Source organism: Thamnophis sirtalis, unplaced genomic scaffold (genome assembly GCF_051295495.1).
Source record: "Thamnophis sirtalis isolate CommonGarterSnake01/CBP01778 unplaced genomic scaffold, rThaSir2_p1.2 scaffold_14, whole genome shotgun sequence".
NCBI lineage: Eukaryota > Metazoa > Chordata > Lepidosauria > Squamata > Natricidae > Thamnophis > Thamnophis sirtalis.
In genome coordinates, this window is record NW_028261394.1 from 30,389,151 (window position 1) to 30,406,556 (window position 17,406).

Consider the following 17,406-nt stretch of genomic DNA (forward strand, 5'->3'; position numbering starts at 1 on the left):
CGAAAAGCATATCGCAAAGTTTCGAAACTTCTGCGTTGTCAAAGGCTAGGTCAACCCAATTCACATCACTACAGGAGATTACTTACTTTGTGAACTTCTCGTGTGCCAGAGCCCTGAAATAAAAACACAGGATTATTACGGAGGTGTTTTTCCCAAACAACAACGACTTTCAAATACAAACGGGTTGTCATTTGGAGCACAACACGCCAGATATATCACAGTTGTAGAGGACCAAAGCGTACAGTTTATTGTTATCACTGTACCAGGAGATGCCAGAGTCGAAGAAAAAGAACCGGGGAAAAAATCATGAAATACCACAACCTGGCTATCGAAACTACATGGCTATGGATGAACATGTAACCGTGATACCCATTGCCATCGGGACACTTGGCACCATGTCTAAGAATTTTACATCAATAAATTGCAGCTTCCTGCAATAACACCAGCGAAACTGCAAAAAACTGCGCTACTCAGAACATCATATATTTTAAGAAGGTAGTTGGTTGATACCTAGGATGCTGGCAGCCACCCGTATCAACCATCAGCACCAGTCAACGGTATTTGTGATGCATTTTTAAATGTTCAGTTGACTGAGTGTCATGTTTAATGAATAAAAGAGATAATAAGAAGAGAAGGAGAGAGGGTAGGAAGGGGAAGAGAGAGGGTAAGAGTAGGGGAGAGGTAAGGGAAGAAAGAAGGGGAAGGAGAGGAGGAAGGAAGGAAGTAGAGAAGGAAGGGAGAGAGAAAAGAAAAGAAAGAGAAAATAAGATGATGTCATAACAGATGCTAGGGATGGTAAACAATACAATCCAAACTGTACCCTATAATCTCTTAAATGGAATAACAATAATATAAGATTGGCAAAGAAAAAGAATAACCATGTGAATGTATACCTAGAATTGTATGTAAGAGAATAAATGATAGTAAGAATATATAGCACATTATAAATAAACAATATTTGGTTATAAATAACTAAGTATAAATAAATATAGAATTGTACATAAAAATGGATAAAGAATAAAGAGACCATGAATGTAAGATAGAAAGGTATAGAAAGGGAAAACACTAATTGCAAAGAAACCGATATGGAATTGCTGTATGATGGAACTTCTTGTTCCTATGTTGTCTTAAGTCATGTGTTTGTTTTTGTTGATGTGTTTATATGTGTAAAATAAAAACTAAAAAAAATAGAGAGATAATAATAATAATACAAAACCCACAGAACTAATGCATATCAAGAAATGATTTAAGAGCTACATTGTCCTCTCAGCTGTGCTGGACTATTAATCCCATCATCCTAGCCTTTCTGGCCACTGGCTTTAAGGAGAGTCATTATGTTGTGGGGAACACTGCTAGCATAGGGCACCATTTCAAACTGAACAAAACAAGTGGAAAGAGAGAGAGAAGCACTCTTTTAATTAAACAAAACAAAGCTAAAAACACAGGTAAATCTAAACAAAAGCAGCCTTTGGATGAGCAAACCCTTGATATAGAAAGGTTTTCTGATTTGTTGATTATGCTTCAGGGCTGTAGGATACCTGGGATTTAATCCAGAAGGAGCAATTTAACACAGAAGAGTGCAAAGATGAAACTTTTTTGAGATTCATTAAAGTAGCTGCATCGGCACTATCCTAATATAATTATCATGAGATACACCAGCTTTTTTTTCATGATGAAGGCAGACCTGATGGAGTTTTCATCCAAAGAAATTTGTTCTTTTAGGGAACTATGGTTTGGGCACAAAAAAAAAATTATAAGTCCATGTATGTGTTTGTGAAGAAACTGACTAAGAAATTCAGTGAATTTGTTATTGTCATTTTTTTAGTGTGCCCCTAATTGGTGAGGAGATAGGAAGCAAAACGAGGAATTCAGTAAGAAAACATTATTAGAATGTTGATGAAGACTCTCCGTCATCATGGCAACTGGAGTTATTTTCTTGTTTGTTTGAGACATTTTGCTGCCCATCTAAGCAGCTTCTTCAGTCTGAACAAGTTGGTTAAGAGGGGCAGAGAGTTGTTAGAATGTCCAACTCCTAAAAAATCTTAAGGGTATTCTCGCCGCAATCTCAAGATTTTTTCTCCAGATTCCCCTAGCCAACTTGTTCAGACTCAAGAAGCTGAAGCAGGTTGGATGGGCAGCAAAATGTCTCAAGCCAACAAGGATGTAAGTCCAGTTGCTGTTACTCAACTTCCAGATTGTTAGGATGAGCTCCAATGACCAGCTGGGGTCTCTTGACCACCATCATCCCAGAGAGTCTGTGACCCAAAGCCAACTTAACCTGATCTAAATTGAAGTTAATATCACCAAGAGCAAAGCTGGGCGATTGGCATTCTTTGGATGAGCATCTCGGAGCCTTGCAAATTAGGCAGCAAGGAAGCATCCTACAATAGTGCAAGCGAACTACAAGAGACATCTTCTCCTCCTCCTCCTCATCTTCTTCTTCCCCCATAATCCCTTGTGGGGTAGTCTCTGGGCAACTGAATGGAGCTGAGTTTTTACTGGCCAGATGCCCTTCCTGTCGCTAATGCGGAGTTATATTCAGCATATATTCTCAATGTGCCAAGAGAGAGAAATATCTACCTCTACCTAGGATCGAACTTACAACCTCCTGATTATGAGGTGAGAGCTCCACCTCTGGGCCACCGCACCACTTGAGCAAACTACAAGAGAGGGCGTGTTCATTTTCAATAAGAAATGAGCAAGTGCATTACACATCCGGTGTGTTAAATGCACTTATGAGTTATTGTTGAAAAGAAAGACAGGAAATGGCCTCAAATGTTCCTGCAACAAGACTGTAGCCTCCCAAGCCTCAATCCATGCAAAACTGCTGTATGGAACCCTGGGGGCTTAAAAGCAGAAGTGGTATTCAGCCGGTTCGCACCAGACTACCAGAGGTCTCGAATGCACTGAAAAACCCACTGTAGTCGCCGCCTTCGCATGTGCATTCCATTGCCTGCTGCACCAGAGGGGCTTCCCTGGGCAAGTCTGAGTAGAGCGGTGCAGCAGGCAACAGGATGTACATGCACAGCTGACGCAAAGGGGTGGCGATGGAAGCGGCTTTTTCAGCACGTTCGAGACCTCTGGTAGTTTTCAGCAGCCTCCAGCTGGGAAAAAGGTGGCGGCTGGGAGACTTCTCGCAATCGCACCGAAAAGAGAGCTTGCCTTCTGGTGTCTGAACCAGCCGCCGCGGGAGGAAAGAAAGAGGCGGTTGGGGGGGGGAAGCGGGGCTAGGGCCGGGGCCTCTGAAGGAGCTGAAATGGGACTGGCGAAGGGAGAGCAGGCGGCATGCAGGAGGAGGCAGCCTTTGACAGATTAAGCCAGGCCTGGGCAGAAAATAGGTAGATAGGTAGAAATTCAATTTTTTTTCCTACCGGGTTCTGTGGGCATGGCTTGGTGGGGGGCTCATGTGACTGAGTGGGCATGGGTGTGAGTGATGTCAAGTTGGCCACTCCCACCCAATCCCATGACCACCACCAAGCCACGCCCACAGAGCCCGGTAGGAAGAAAATTTGAATCCCACCACTGCTTAAAAGGGAGTCGATCCATCCTTAAGCTACTTTGGGAGAAAGAAAGAAAGAAAGAAAGAAAGAAAGAAAGAAAGAAAGAAAGAAAGAAAGAAAGAAAGGAAGGAAGGAAGGAAGGAAGGAAGGAAGGAAGGAAGGAAGGAAGGAAGAAGGAAGGAAGGAAGGAAGGAAGGAAGGCAGGCAGACACCTGTGTGTCATCAAAGACGCAAATGGAAATTTCTAGGTCCAGGAGACCAAAACCATGCATCCGTAAACAGGATTTTCAGCTTGATTCATGTCCCAGGTGTGTTTGTTAATTGCACCGCAATTAAGGCCCATTGCCTCTGATTATCATTAGCAAAGCAATTAATGGTCACTTGCACAGAGAGCTCCTTGCATCACCTTCTCGCTCTGCCCTGGGGTCCTTGCGTGTAAAAAAAACCCCCACAAACCCCGACTCAGATAAATGACACCGAAGGACTCTCGCCTTTTCTCCCTAGTCTTTCAGAAGAACGTGCACGTTGGTGGAAAAAAATGGGGCCTTCCAAAGGCACCAGGCTCCCCAGGGAGGCCTAAGCTTGCAAATTGGATGATTATAGGCTGTAATGTTCACCCCGCAGAGAAATCTTCATTTCATAAACACTGGTGTCATTAATAGGCTGCAGAGGGACCATCAGGAACTGTTTCGCTGGATTCAAAGGCTGTGTTTGCACAGTGACTTGTGGTTTGATGCTTCTTCTTTTGGTGGGGCTTGTTGTTGTTAATCACAAAGTTGTGTCCGGACCATCACGACCACATGGACAACGCTTCTCCGGGCCTTCCTGTCCTCTACCATCCTCTGGAGTTCATTCAAACTCCCACTAACTGCTTTGGTGACTCCATCCAGCCACCTCATTCTCTGCCATCTCCTTCTTCCTCTGCCCTCAATCGTTCCCAGCATGAGGCTCTTCTCCAGTGAGTCCTTCCTTCTCATTAGGTGGCCAAAGGATTTGAGTTTCCTCTTTAGGATCTGGCCTTCTAAAGAGCAGTCAGGGTTGATCTCCTCTAGGGCTGACCGGTTGGATCGCCTTGCAGTCCAAGGGACTCGCAGGAGTCTTCTCCAGCACCAGAGTCCAAAGGCCTCCATTCTTTGACGCTCAGCCTTTCTTATGGTTAGGCGGGGCTGGCCTTGTCTTAATACATCTGCTGAGGCAACTGCTTACCTCTTGTTTGATCCAAACAAATGAGCCTGTTCACTTTTCGTTTCTATTTTTTGAGAAGTCCCTTCCACCTACATCTGACTCCGGAACTCCCATTTTTGCAGATTTAGGTGGGTCTGACAGCCTTCTCTGAAGCCGTGGTGGCGCAGTGGTTAGACTGCAGTACTGCAGGCTACTTCTGCTGCCTGCCGGCTGCCTGCAATTTGGCACTTTGAATCTCACCAGGCTCAAGGTTGACTCAGCCTTCCGTCCTTCCGAGGTGGGTAAAATGAGGACCCAGATTGTTGGGGACAAATAGGCTGACTCTGTAAACTGCTTAGAGAGGCCGGTAAAGCACTGTGAAGTGGTATATAAGTCTAAGGGCTACTGCTAATGCTATTCTCAGTTAATAACCACTCTTCTGTGAAAGCCTAGGAGGTCCACCTTTCAAATCTTCACAAAAGCTCCTGGGATGATCATCTAAGTCGTTGGCAATTATCTCCAGATTCTAGTCATTGTTTTCAAAATTATTTTAATTTGCAGTTTTGCGCATATCTTTTTTTTTTTTTTCATTTTTCAAGAGGGGGAAAGGAAAAAGTAAACTGCAACAACAATTTCCTTTGTGATTGCAGTTTAAATGGTGGAACTCTGGGGTTTTTTTATATAATACAAAAGCAAAAAATGTCAATTCAGATGGTTTTATTTGAATAGACTGTTTTGGTTACACTGTATAGAATTTTACTGTATTTTTAACAATTAACAGTTGTTTTGACTGTTAACTATAGCAGTGAGGATGCCCCAGAATCACAAAATATATGTATTTAAAATAAAGGAAACAAATGTGATCTTGGTCTGACTACCTTTTTAGTCCCTGACTTACAGACAAATCTTAGCTATAAGCTACATCTATTAGACTCTTCTATTAAATCTTAGTTAGTAGTTCTTTCTGACTAATGCAAGCTATCTACCAGGGAAATGAGCAAATAAAACATCCAAAAAAAACCCTAAAAACTTACTCTTTGGGGAATGGGATGGGCTGGAGCAAACTGGCCAGAGCTGGTCTCCAATCTTCGTAATCTGATCTGTAATTAGAAAAGCACAATTAGCTTGAACTCCATGCAGAATTTACTACAGTGAATAAGCTATATTTCTAGCCAGCATAGTTTGATGTTGTGTTTGTGCATGAAGTTAACCTTGGTCTCTGGCAGCCTTCTTTAACCTGATGCCCCTGGAGCTACCCAGATGAGACTTCTAATAATAACTCAACCCTCCTGATCATGGACCACCCTAGTTGTGAGTTCTGGATGTTATAGTTTCAGCACCTTAGAGAGTACCTAGAAAAGACAATTCAAGTCCAACTTCATTTACTCAACTTCCAACTTGGTAATTGGCCTGAGGGTGAAACCCTAATAGACACCTATGTCCACCCTGTGTTTTGTCTATGTTAATTCCATTTCTTGTTGTTGTTGAATCTGCAAGCTGTTGTCTTTTGCAAGGAAGAAGTGCTGACTTAACACAAACTTGTGACTGTATATAATCAGGGGTGGGCTTCAAAAATTTTAGCGAGGGGTTCTCTGCTTGGTTGCTGGGTGAATGTGGCCATGGCCTAGTCGGCCTCCTGCACCACAGCGTGTGTGTGTGTGTGTGTTTGCCCTCTACGGGCTCTGGAGTTTTTCCTTGCGCCTCCAGAAGGGCGAATATGGCCTCCCCAGGCTCTGGAGGCCCATTTGCAGCCTTCCCAAATTTCTGGTAGGCCCTTTTTTCTCTTTCCCCGAACCTCCATGCGTGCCCTTAACTTACATGCATCCAAAAATGGGCCGCATGGGGACTCCTGGGAGAGGTGGGATGGGGTGGGCGAGGCCAGCTAGGAGTCGGATTTGGGGTGCTCCAAATTGCACAGAATGTTAGCTACAGGGTCTCCCGTGACCCCCGAGAACACCCAGCAGCCCACCCCTATATATAATCCTCCAATGGAACAAGAGTTGCTGGGAATAGCATAAGAAACACAGGTTCCATCTTTCCTGTAACATGTGCTAAGGAGCCAACATGCAAATGAAGATGACCCTTTCATCCTTCATGCTAATTTGGGAAATCCACCAGCAGGACTAGATATCTCTTCCAACACCCGGGAACAGCATTAGATTTACTACTATGCTATCTGCTTATTTCGTGGGATTCCTGCTGAAATTGAGAAGAAGTCATGTGGAAATGCATACATGTGCATAGACATGCATGTATAGGCACACTTAATCCAAGAAAGTCATTGGGACTCTTTGGAAAGTCATGGTGAGGAGAATCTTCTCCACCAGTTTTGGAGTTCCACCAGCAGGATTAGATGCTGCATTGAATATCCATCCTTGAGGAACAGTCAGAGGTGGGATTCAGCAGGTTCTGACCAGTTCTGGAGAACCAGTAGTGGAAATTTTGAGTAGTTCAGAGAATCCGTAAATGCCACCTCTGACTGGCCCTACCCCCATCTATTCTCTGCCTCCCAAGTCCCAGCTGAGGGAAAGAATGGGGATTTTGCAGTATCCTTTCCCTAGAGTGGAGAAGGAATGAAGATTTTACAGTACCCTTCCCCTGTCACGCCTACCAAGCCACTCCCACCAAGCCATGCCACACCCACCAAGCCACACCCACAGAACCAGTAGTAAAAAATGTTGAATCCCACCCCTGGGAACAGTGTTAGATTTCCTACTATGCTATCTGCTTGTTTCATGGGATTCCTGCTGAAATTGAGAAGGAAGGCCACAGGGTGTGCTCCCTAGTAGGAACCCAAGAAACTCATGTGGGCTATCTGGAAAGTCATGGGGAAGAGCAACTCACAGCATCTTGAGTATTTCCACAAAGCAGCCAAGGATACGGTCTGCTTGAGCGCTGAGTTCGATGCTAATGCTACTGCAGGTGGGGCTGACCATCAAACAGTCAATCAGGTTGGGCTCGCTGTCATTGCCGATGCTGGCGGTCATCTTCTGGTTGGCCATGTTGTTGCGTTCAACCTCAACGTGGATCTCGTTGGACGTGACGATGACGGACTTGAGACGGGATTCAGCCAGTGTAGCCTCCCGGGACATCAGGTCAGGGCTGGTGTGGAGAAGACGGAGAGGCAGGTTGGGCTTGCGGTCGCAGGGCTGCTGGCAGCCATTCCGAATTTCCTTCAGGCTTGGAGAGTTGTCCCGGCTGTTGCAGGAGGGGAAGATTAAAAAAAAAGGGGGGGGGGATTTCGGGTTAATGTCAGCATTCCAAATATCATCCAGAATTAAATCAGAGTTCCAAACATAACTTTCATTAAAGTTCCAATTTAATAAGAGAGAGATGTTGGTACATCTGTGGAAAAGCCGAATCTGAAAGCTTCCTGGGTTTTCCACCCAGTTGAAAGTTCATGGTCTTGTCCCCACACCCACAAGTCCATCACATGGTCCAATCTTCCTCTGCCATGCTGGCATTTCCACCCATCAAGTTCCGGTCAGGTGCAGAGGTGCAGAGACAAAGAATGACCTTGGGCTTCTAGAAAGGAATGCTTTATTTTAACAACACTATTCTACTCCTTACTATCCCCCCTCCCAATTCCGCACTAATGAAACAGCATAGTAAAGAAAAAGAGAGAGAGAGAGAGTGAGTGGCAGGCCAAAGATCCTAAAAGGAAGGTGACTGCAGGTCTGACATCGAAGTTGCCAGATGTAAATAACAGAAATAATGGGGAAGAGACCAGATGGCTACTTTGCAAAGTCTTGCAACATGCCCTCCCTTGTTTTTTTATTGCTGTGTGCGACTCTTTTTGTTTTTTTAAATTTAAATCTTGGCCAGCTGCAATTACATTGTCCTATTTATACCACAAGAAAACAGATGTCTCTCGAAAGGGATTTGCAACGCAGCCCCTGTTTTGTGGCAGTCTGGGAGGAATGCAATCATCTCTGTGAGGAGGTTGGGGAGGAAGATGGGCCGGTCCTGGAGTCTGGGGAAGGCTAAGATGAGGGTTCTGTGTCAGAGGCAGAGAGGGGGACAGAACCGTATGCCAGTTATCAGCTGCCTTCAGAGTCAGACATCAGTGAGGCAGACGAACAGCTGGAGCCTATTCCCAGTGTGCACATGCGCAGAGTTGCCAGACTTCCCTTCGTCTGGCAACTCTGTGCATGCACACCCTGGGAACAGACTTCAGCTAAAGAACAGGGGTCAACTTGAGAGTAAGGCCACAGGTGGACAATGAATGACCTCTCTCAGAGGAAATAAAAGAGGAGCAAAAGGGGAGTGGAGTTTGCAGGAGACAATTAGTTCACTTAATTGGTGAATGACTCTCTGAGACTCCTTGCCAAGTTTTGCAGATATCGGCCTGTCAGATCTCCCAGCCAGATAAGGTCTGTGACTGTAAATCCTCCCTTGAAAGACTTTTCTGGATGTGAATGAGCAGAATTCACAGTCAATTAATAAAAGGTTTTTTTTGTCGGGACAAGGAGTTTGCTTCATGCTCTTGGGAAGCCTCGGTCAGAACAGTCTCACCCCAATGATGCAAAATTGTGATGCAATTGTTTCTCTCAATAAACAGCCCACCAGGATAGTCAACTCAATTTCCTAGAAAATGGGATTTGTGGAAAAGCAAAGCAGATGCCTCTTTGCCAGAAGGCTTCTTGGGCTTCACAGAGAGTTAATAAACAGCATACTGGTGAGCTGGTTTCTTCTATCAACCAACGTCATGCTTGCAAAATTCCAAATCTGCCCCGTTCCTCACAATTTCACCCCAATATCGACAAACACCCCTCCCCCCCCCACATCTTCCTCTGCAGAGCTTGCTGGGAAAAGGCCCGGAGGCTAAAACATACGGAGAACGGTTGCAGGATTTGGGTTTGGCAAGTCGGAAAAAAAAGAAGAATTAGGGGTGATATGATAGCAGTATTCCAGTATTTGAGGGGCTGCCACAAAGAAGAGGGAGTCAAATTACCAATATTCTCCAAAGGGCAGAACAAGAAGCAATGGATGGAAACTAATCAAGGAGAGAAGCAACCTGGAGTTAAGGAGAAACTTCCTAACAGGGAGGACAACTGACCAGTGGAAAGGCTTCCCTTCAGAAGTTGTGGGCACTCCATCACTGGAGGTTTTTAGGAAGAGACTGGACAGTCACTTATCTGAAATGGTATAGGTTCTCCTGCTTGAACAGGGGGCTGGACTAGAAGACCTCCAAGGTCCCTTCCAGCTCATTCATTCATTCTATTCTAAAAACGTAACACGTTTTGATGCAAGTGCATTTTCCTTCCTTGAGGGTTACCCCTGAAAGGGCTCACGGGGGGGGGGGAGGTGACTGGCCTGTTGATGAATTCTTTTTTTTTTTTCAAAAGTTTTATTTTCTTTTAAAACAAACATTTCATCATTCCTCAATCAGTGAGACATCGGAGTACAATTTTTTTGTGTGTCAAAATAGTTCTAGTTTACCACCAAATTCTTGTCTAGCCTAATGTATACCCCTCCCTCCCTCCACCCTCCCCCCCCATCCCCCTCCTCCTTCCCCCCCCCCGACTTCCCAGAACCCGTACACGGTATGGATTTTTAACAAACACAGTCTAAAATCTATTGAGAAAAAAGAAATAAAGAAATTAACCTGTTGATGAATTCTTCGTAGCAGGAATAAATGGCTGCTAGGCAGACGGCAACAAGATTCGGAAGGACCCGTGGGTGTGGACACTGGCCGGTCGGGCCGTGCATACTGGAACGACAGGAAAGGGATGTCAGATGGTGCATTCACAAAGAGCATTGTTAAGGAAGGAGCAGGCACAAAGACTAATAAAAGAGAACATTTGTAACTCAGGGTTGAACTATGAGGTCCTTGGTGCCTTTGAGATCGTTCGTTTTCTTTGCAGATGTTTCATGACCCAACTAGGTAACATCATCAGTGACAGACGGGAGGAGGGTTTGCAGGGAGGAGGGGAGGAAGAGGACTATGGGGCCCAGAAGGGAGGAGGGTTTGCAGGGAGAAGGAGGAGGGACTATGGGGTCCTTGGTGCTCTCTGAGCTTGGTGGTTTTCTTGCAGATGTTTCATTACCAAACTAGGTAACATTCTCAGTATTAGAATGGAGTGGGGTTTACTTGGTAGGATAATGATATATCTGCAAGAAAACCACCAAACCACCAAGGACCTCACAAATCCTAAATCCAGTCCCCCTGACTTGGTTCCATAGGGACTGCAGAATGACCAGTCCCTTTGGAAATAGTATTTTCTTTTAATTTATACTTATTAATGTTTTAGATTTGTCACCCCAGGTAACAACTGCATTAGCATAATAATAAAGAAGAGAGTACTATGGTCTGTGATGCATTCTACTAGTTGTTAGTATATTATGGTATTTATTTGCTTCGATCGGCTTTTGTTCTTTTTAATTGTTGCCGGTCATCAACCAAATAAACATTGATTGAGTCACTGATGAATGGAAACGACACACAGCAAAAGGTGTGGATCCTGCTAGGATGAGAAGGATTGCTAAATTATAGGTCAATGTTGAGAAGAAACACCCTTCTTTATCCAAAAGGTGCTTTTTCAAAAGGCAACTGGACTTTGCTCTCACTTCCCATCTTCTTCAGTTCTGACTGAATGGTGAGGAATGGAAGGATCTATATACCTTGAAGTCATCTGGTCGTTAGCACTCTCTCTGAGAGTCACTGGGGCCACTTGGAGGTTTCTCTGTGACCTCAAGGTCACCTGAAAAGGTGGGCGTGGGACCTTCTTGGAGCTTCTAAAAGGATTGTGTTGTAAACAGGAGATAGGTAGTGTCATATCCGCACCCCTTCTGTTGAGAGAGGGCTGCTCAATCTTAATGTAGATGGCCTCTTTCAAACCTTAAAAGAGATCCCTTTTTAAAATCCTTCCCTCCGCCACCCTTTAATCAGAACTGAAGAAGCTTCTTGGATGAGAAGTGAAACGTCTTCAAGGAAAAACGAAGTCCGGCTTACTTTTGAAAAAGCACCTTTGGGACAACGGTGACCTGGATGACTGAGAATCTCCATAGACAAACACCCTGCCTTGTTTTTTGCAGGTTTAAGTTAAACTCAAGGCAAAATGTTGGCTATCAAAAGCTGATGGCGAGGAGAGCCATTGAAGCGGGAGACGAGGCCAAGGTCCTACAAAGGGAATTTTTTTTACCACACGCTCATATTTACCTGTGGATAAATTTCTTTACCACTTCCATGCCTGCATTCAGTTCATTCAAGGCCAGAATATACTCCTGAATAAAGAGCCGCAACCGAGGACATTTACCAAAATCCTTTCAAAAAACAGAGGGGGAAAACAGATATTTAAGACTCGGAAATGCCAAAGACTGGACTTCCAATAAGGATGTCTTGAGCAAGGGAAAGTTTCAATCAGTATTTATACAGATACTAGCTGATAATCTGGCTTTGCCTGGAACAAATCCCCCTTACCAGAGGGAGCCCCCTTGTGGAGTACTGTGAAGCTGTTACCGTGGCAACTCCACTGTGCTGTACTGTGCTGTACAGTAGAAGCCACTTCAAGGCACAACAGGCTGTATCTTAACAGAATTAGAATCCAAATGCACACTATCACTGTCAAAAGTACTGTGATTTGACACAACAGATATAATGCATTCCTTTTCATTTCAGCATTCCAGAGTTATGCTGGAACATAGGTCAAGTGATCAAAATTTGGATGCTTGGCAAACTGACAAATATTTACAACAACTACAGTGTTCCGGGTCACGTGATGGTTTGTGGTTTCAGACAAGCAAAGTCAATGAGAGAAGACAGATTCCCTTAAACAACCATATGATTCACTTAAAACTTGCAGTGTTTTGCTTAACAACTGTGGCAAGAATGGTTGTAAAATCGTGCGTGGTTCACTTAACAATCACCTTGTTTAGCAACTGAAATTTTGGTTCCCAATGATGGTTGTAAGTCAAGGACCTCATGTACTCTTTTTTTAAATTAATAGCAATCGCACTTAGACTTATATATCACTTCATATACCACTTTTACAGCCCTCTTTAAGCAGTTTACAGAGTCAGCCTACTGTCCCCAACAATCTGGGTCCTCATTTTACCCACTTCAGTAGTTTAGTTTAGTTTAGTTTAGTTTAGTTTAGTTTAGTTTAGTTTAGTTTAGTTTAGTTTAGTTTAGTTTAGTTTAGTTTAATGAAATTTGTATGCCGCCCACTCCCATTGGGACTCTGGGCGGCTCACAGGCAAGATAAAAGCATTTTTAAAAAATTTAAAATAAGAAATACAATATTAAAATCAACACAACATCCGTTCTGTCCAACAGGACAGTAGGACAGAAGGCTGAGTCAACCTTGAGCCTGGTGAGTTTCTAACTGCCAAATTGTAGGCAGTTGGCAGGCAGCAGAAGTAGCCTGCAGTACTGCACTCTAACCACTGCGCCACCGCAGCTCATAATGGAAAGAATGTTACTCAACCTTGTGCCCTGCAGATACCCTGAGTGCCACAACCATGTTCCCCAGCCAGCATGACTAACTGGGTTGGGTGGGACGCATTGCCCACCGATTAGAAGACTTGAGTTATAATAGCCCCACCTAGTTCATTACTAAAATTCCAAGGCCACCAACGCAGAAAGGCCCCTTCCCAAGATATGCCCATACTTGTCCCCGATTCTTTAATTGCTTGCGAACCTCCACAGCTCTGAAGTTGCTGTCTTTCAAGATTTGGGTGGTTGAAAGGTTTTCCCTTGCTTGAATGCAACGTGCTCCCAAAAAGTTTGCAGAAAGAATAACCATGCCAAATAAGGGCCAGGCCGATTCGGAGGCAGCTGAGTCAGCCAGCTGATTTTAAATGTCACGAAAAAGCAGCAAATTTGCTAGTTATTTAATTTGCTGCTGTTATGTTATTACAACATCAGTGAGCTTCACAGCTTCGGATGCCAAGCATGTTGGATCGCTTCAGGCAATAGGTATCCTTGTTTTCTTTTGAACATTCGGGTCTTCGGTTTTACTTGGAAATAAGAGCTGATTGCGGGACACGCAGTAGTCTAAATTGGTCAACACAATCGAATGTTCTCCAGGGGTTTCGGGCTATATCTTCCATTGTGGATGGAAGACTACCACGAACATCTGGAAGGCTTCGAGATGCATGTCCACATTAAAGACCAACAGTGAACTCATTCTTTTTGCTCAGGTTATGTAGCCCAAATGGGAGGCTACATAACCTCCCTCCACAGGGAGCCAAAAGCTGGCGAGATCAAGGGACAGCGAGACATAAACATTTTAGGAGAATGCAGTATTGCAAACTAACTCTGCCCACCGTCAGGAGTCCGATCCTGACCGGCTCAAGCTTGACTCAGCCTCCAATCCTTCCAAGGTTGGCAAACTGAGGACCCAGATTTTTGGGAGCAACAGGCTGGCTCTGCAAACCACCCAGAGAGGGCTGTAAAATACCATGAAGTGGGATATAGATCTAAGTTGTGAGCCATGGGGGCGCAATGGTTAGAATGCAGTACTGCAGGCTACTTCTGCTGACTGCCGGCTGCCAGCAATTTGGTAGTTCGAGTCTCACCGGCTCAAGGATGATTCAGTGGTGAAATTCATTTTTTTTTTACTACCGGTTCTGTGGGCATGACTTGGCGAGTGCGGCAGGGGAAGGATACTGCAAAATCTCCATTCTCTCTCCATTCCAGGGGAATGGGATTGCAAAATCTCCATTCTCATCCCACTCTGGGGCCAGTCAGAGGTGGCATTGGCCGGTTCTCCAAACAACTCAAAACTTCTTCTACCGGTTCTCTGAACTACTCAATATTTCCGCCACCGGTTCTCCAGAACCTGTCAGAATCTGCTGGATTTCACCCCTGGGTTGACTCAGCCTTCCATCCTTCCGAGGTCAGTAAAATGAGGAGATTGTTGGGGGCAATAGGCTGACTCTGTAAAGCACCGTGAAGCGGTATATAAGTGCTATTGCTAAATTCTATTGCTATTGTTGTTGTTTCTGTCTATCAGAGTGGAAGAAGCCACAGCTAAATTGCCAGGTACCCAAATGAAGGTATTCCATGTTCTTTTATGTTGTTAAAGGTACTACACCACAACATTTCTCATGTCCAGCAATGAAGGTAGGGGTATTCTTAAAAACTGGTACGAAAAAGTTCAGGAACAGTTTAGACACATGTTGCAAATGTGATTGGTTGAAAGCGAGCAGGCATTACGGACATAAATGATTGACAGCCCGCTATGATGCCTTGTGCTCCTTTCTTTGTGAAATTCCTCAGTCCCTTGGCTGAACGCTTGTGTCTGTCCGACCCCTGCTTGGCCAGCAAACGGGGCTGCACAAACTCACAAAAGGAGCCGAGATCTTTTGACTGATTTACGCCTCCACTTAGAATGCCGTTAGCATAACAAATGTTTGTATGATATCACAAATGGCGGTTCTCCAAATTCATCAGGACCAAGAAGATTGAGTCTTTTTACAGCCGGGGCAATGCAAAAGCTGAACATCGGCGGGTGGAGACAATGAAGTTGCAAAGGCCAGACCATAAATCTCAGCTTTTCATTATCTACCCTGGATGGTCAAAGCACTCTGGCAGTTAAAAAGGATCTTCCCCTAGAGCTCCAATGGATTGTCAACTGTCTTTTGCATACTGACATTATTTGGGGATAACCCCACCATTGGCTCCCTCTAAGATAGCTTTTCTTTCTTGAAGGGCTGTGCAGATTTTTTTTTAAAATAAATTGCCCATGGGGAACATGTTTCTTGCAAGAGGCAGACTCATGGGCAGCCAAGTGAAAATCTGCAGACCTCTTGGCACAAGTCATTTCATGTTGCAAGGTTTCAGCTTGCAAAATCAGCCTGGGTGCATTTAAAAAAAAAAGGTGAAGGGGTTGTGCTACTTGTAAACCAAAAGATTTTCTGCAAAGCATAAAGGTGATTGTTTCATCAGTTTAGGCAACTGATTCAGAGGAAGGTTACTGCCTAATTTTAAAAAAAAAGAATACTACTCAAGCAGTTACATTGCTTTCGATGGATTAAGACCTAGATTTAATAGGAAAATGGACGCAGACATAAGAATACAAAATCTTCAGGCTTCCCTGAAGGCTCCGGAGGGTGAAAAATGGCCCTATGAGCAAACTGGAAGTCCATTCCCAAACTTCTGGTTTGCCCGTAGGGCCAGTGTTTCGTGCTTTGGAAGCTTCAGGGAAGGCTCTGGAGGGTGAAAAATGGCCTCAAAAGAAGGCCGAAGTCAGCTGACTAGTGTGCGCGCTGGCCAGCTGATAGGGCAATGCTTTGCGTGCCCTGCCATAGGTTCGCCATCACGGCTGTATTGTGTAAAGGAAAGTCTCACCCTCCCTTACACTTTCCCCCATGTGGTGTGTGTATTTCTCCACAAGTGGGAAGAAGCCTCTGAGGCAGGACCTTCCTGGAAATTGCAGGTGTGATTCAGAAACCACACAATCATACTTCCATAATCCCGCCTGGAAGCTCCTGCTTGGTTGTTTGGAAAGACAAGTGATGAATCGATCTATCGCTTGCCTGACTGCCTACCTACCTCTCATAAAGTAAGAAGTTCTTTGACTAAAACGTGACTCATGGTTAGCATGTGAAGCTTGTGCACTTGGTTTTGGAAGCTGTTTGCTATTATCTTCTTCTGGAAGCTTGTTTCAGTAGATTCTAAGCTTCTTACAACTTTGGGAGCTCTTTAGGGTCTGCATCAAAATATTAATCAAGCTTGACCCTATCTAGTTTCTCAGCCCAGAAAAGACTGACAAATATCAGTTTGGCCTTGTGGTTGAAGGCACCAGGCTAGAAACCAGGAAACTGTGAGTTCTAGTCCCACCTTAGGCATGAAAGCCAGCTGGGTAACTTTGGGCTGATCACCAGGAGCTGGTGAGTTCTAGTCCCATTTTAGGAATGAAAGCGAGCTGGATGACTTTGGATCAATAACCAGGAGATGGTGAGTTCTAGTCCTCCCTTAGACATGAAAGCCAGCTGGGTGACTTTGGATCCATAACCAGGAGATGGTGAGTTCTAGTCCTCCCTTAGGCATGAAAACCAACTGGGTGATTTTGGGCTAATCACAAGGAGATGGTGAGTTCTAGTCCGGCCTTAGGCATGAAAGCTGGCTGGGTGATTTTGGATCAACAACCAGGAGATGGTGAGTTCTAGTCCTCCCTTAGGTATGAAAGCCAGCTGGGTGACTTTGGATCAATCACCAGGTGATGGTGAATTTTAGTCCTGCCTTAAGCACGAAAGCTAACTGGGTGACTTTGAGCCAATCACTCTCTCACACACTTGGGTGACAAGCCCATTGATAAATTCCTGTCTCAACCAATGGATCATCACTCAATTGATCCAAAAGAAACAGATCCTGCAAGTTGCAAGAAAATGCTAGGAAGTGGGGGGGAGAAAAAAGTACGGGGCATAATCTTTTTCAGCAGCTTTTACAGTCCAACCATGCTCTTTGATTCAACTTCAAGGATAAAAGTCAATTAAGAAAGATGAAACAAGTAGATGAACAAGGAAGGGCTAAAACCTCTCTGCACTTGTGAATATAAATCACAGTGCCTCCCGAAGGGGGAAAGAACATTTCTGTTCTTGCCTGTTGACCTGTAATACATTGCTTGTCCTTTCTGTACCAGTATCAAAAAGAGGAAAGTTTTACGTATAAGTCTTCCCATTAAATACTGTCTAGAAAACATTTCAGGTAGAAAGGCAGGAGAGCAGATTATGAATATTTATTTAACCATTCCATGTTTCACTTTTGGAAATTACTTTCCACACCTTCCATTTT

At 44.4% G+C, this 17,406-nt stretch overlaps 1 protein-coding gene across 1 annotated transcript in view; it reads right to left on the bottom strand.

Moving 5' to 3' along the window:
* The window catches only part of CMIP (c-Maf inducing protein), a 179,599-nt gene that overhangs the window by 18,715 nt on the left and 143,478 nt on the right, over nucleotides 1-17,406 (bottom strand). The window contains exons 8-12 of the mRNA XM_087729361.1: nucleotides 11,827-11,930; nucleotides 10,273-10,377; nucleotides 7,509-7,862; nucleotides 5,699-5,764; nucleotides 87-113 (exon numbers count right to left, since the gene is read on the bottom strand). Of these exons, the coding sequence (XP_087585487.1) occupies nucleotides 87-113; nucleotides 5,699-5,764; nucleotides 7,509-7,862; nucleotides 10,273-10,377; nucleotides 11,827-11,930 (656 nt within the window). The remainder of the gene's footprint in view (nucleotides 1-86; nucleotides 114-5,698; nucleotides 5,765-7,508; nucleotides 7,863-10,272; nucleotides 10,378-11,826; nucleotides 11,931-17,406) is intronic.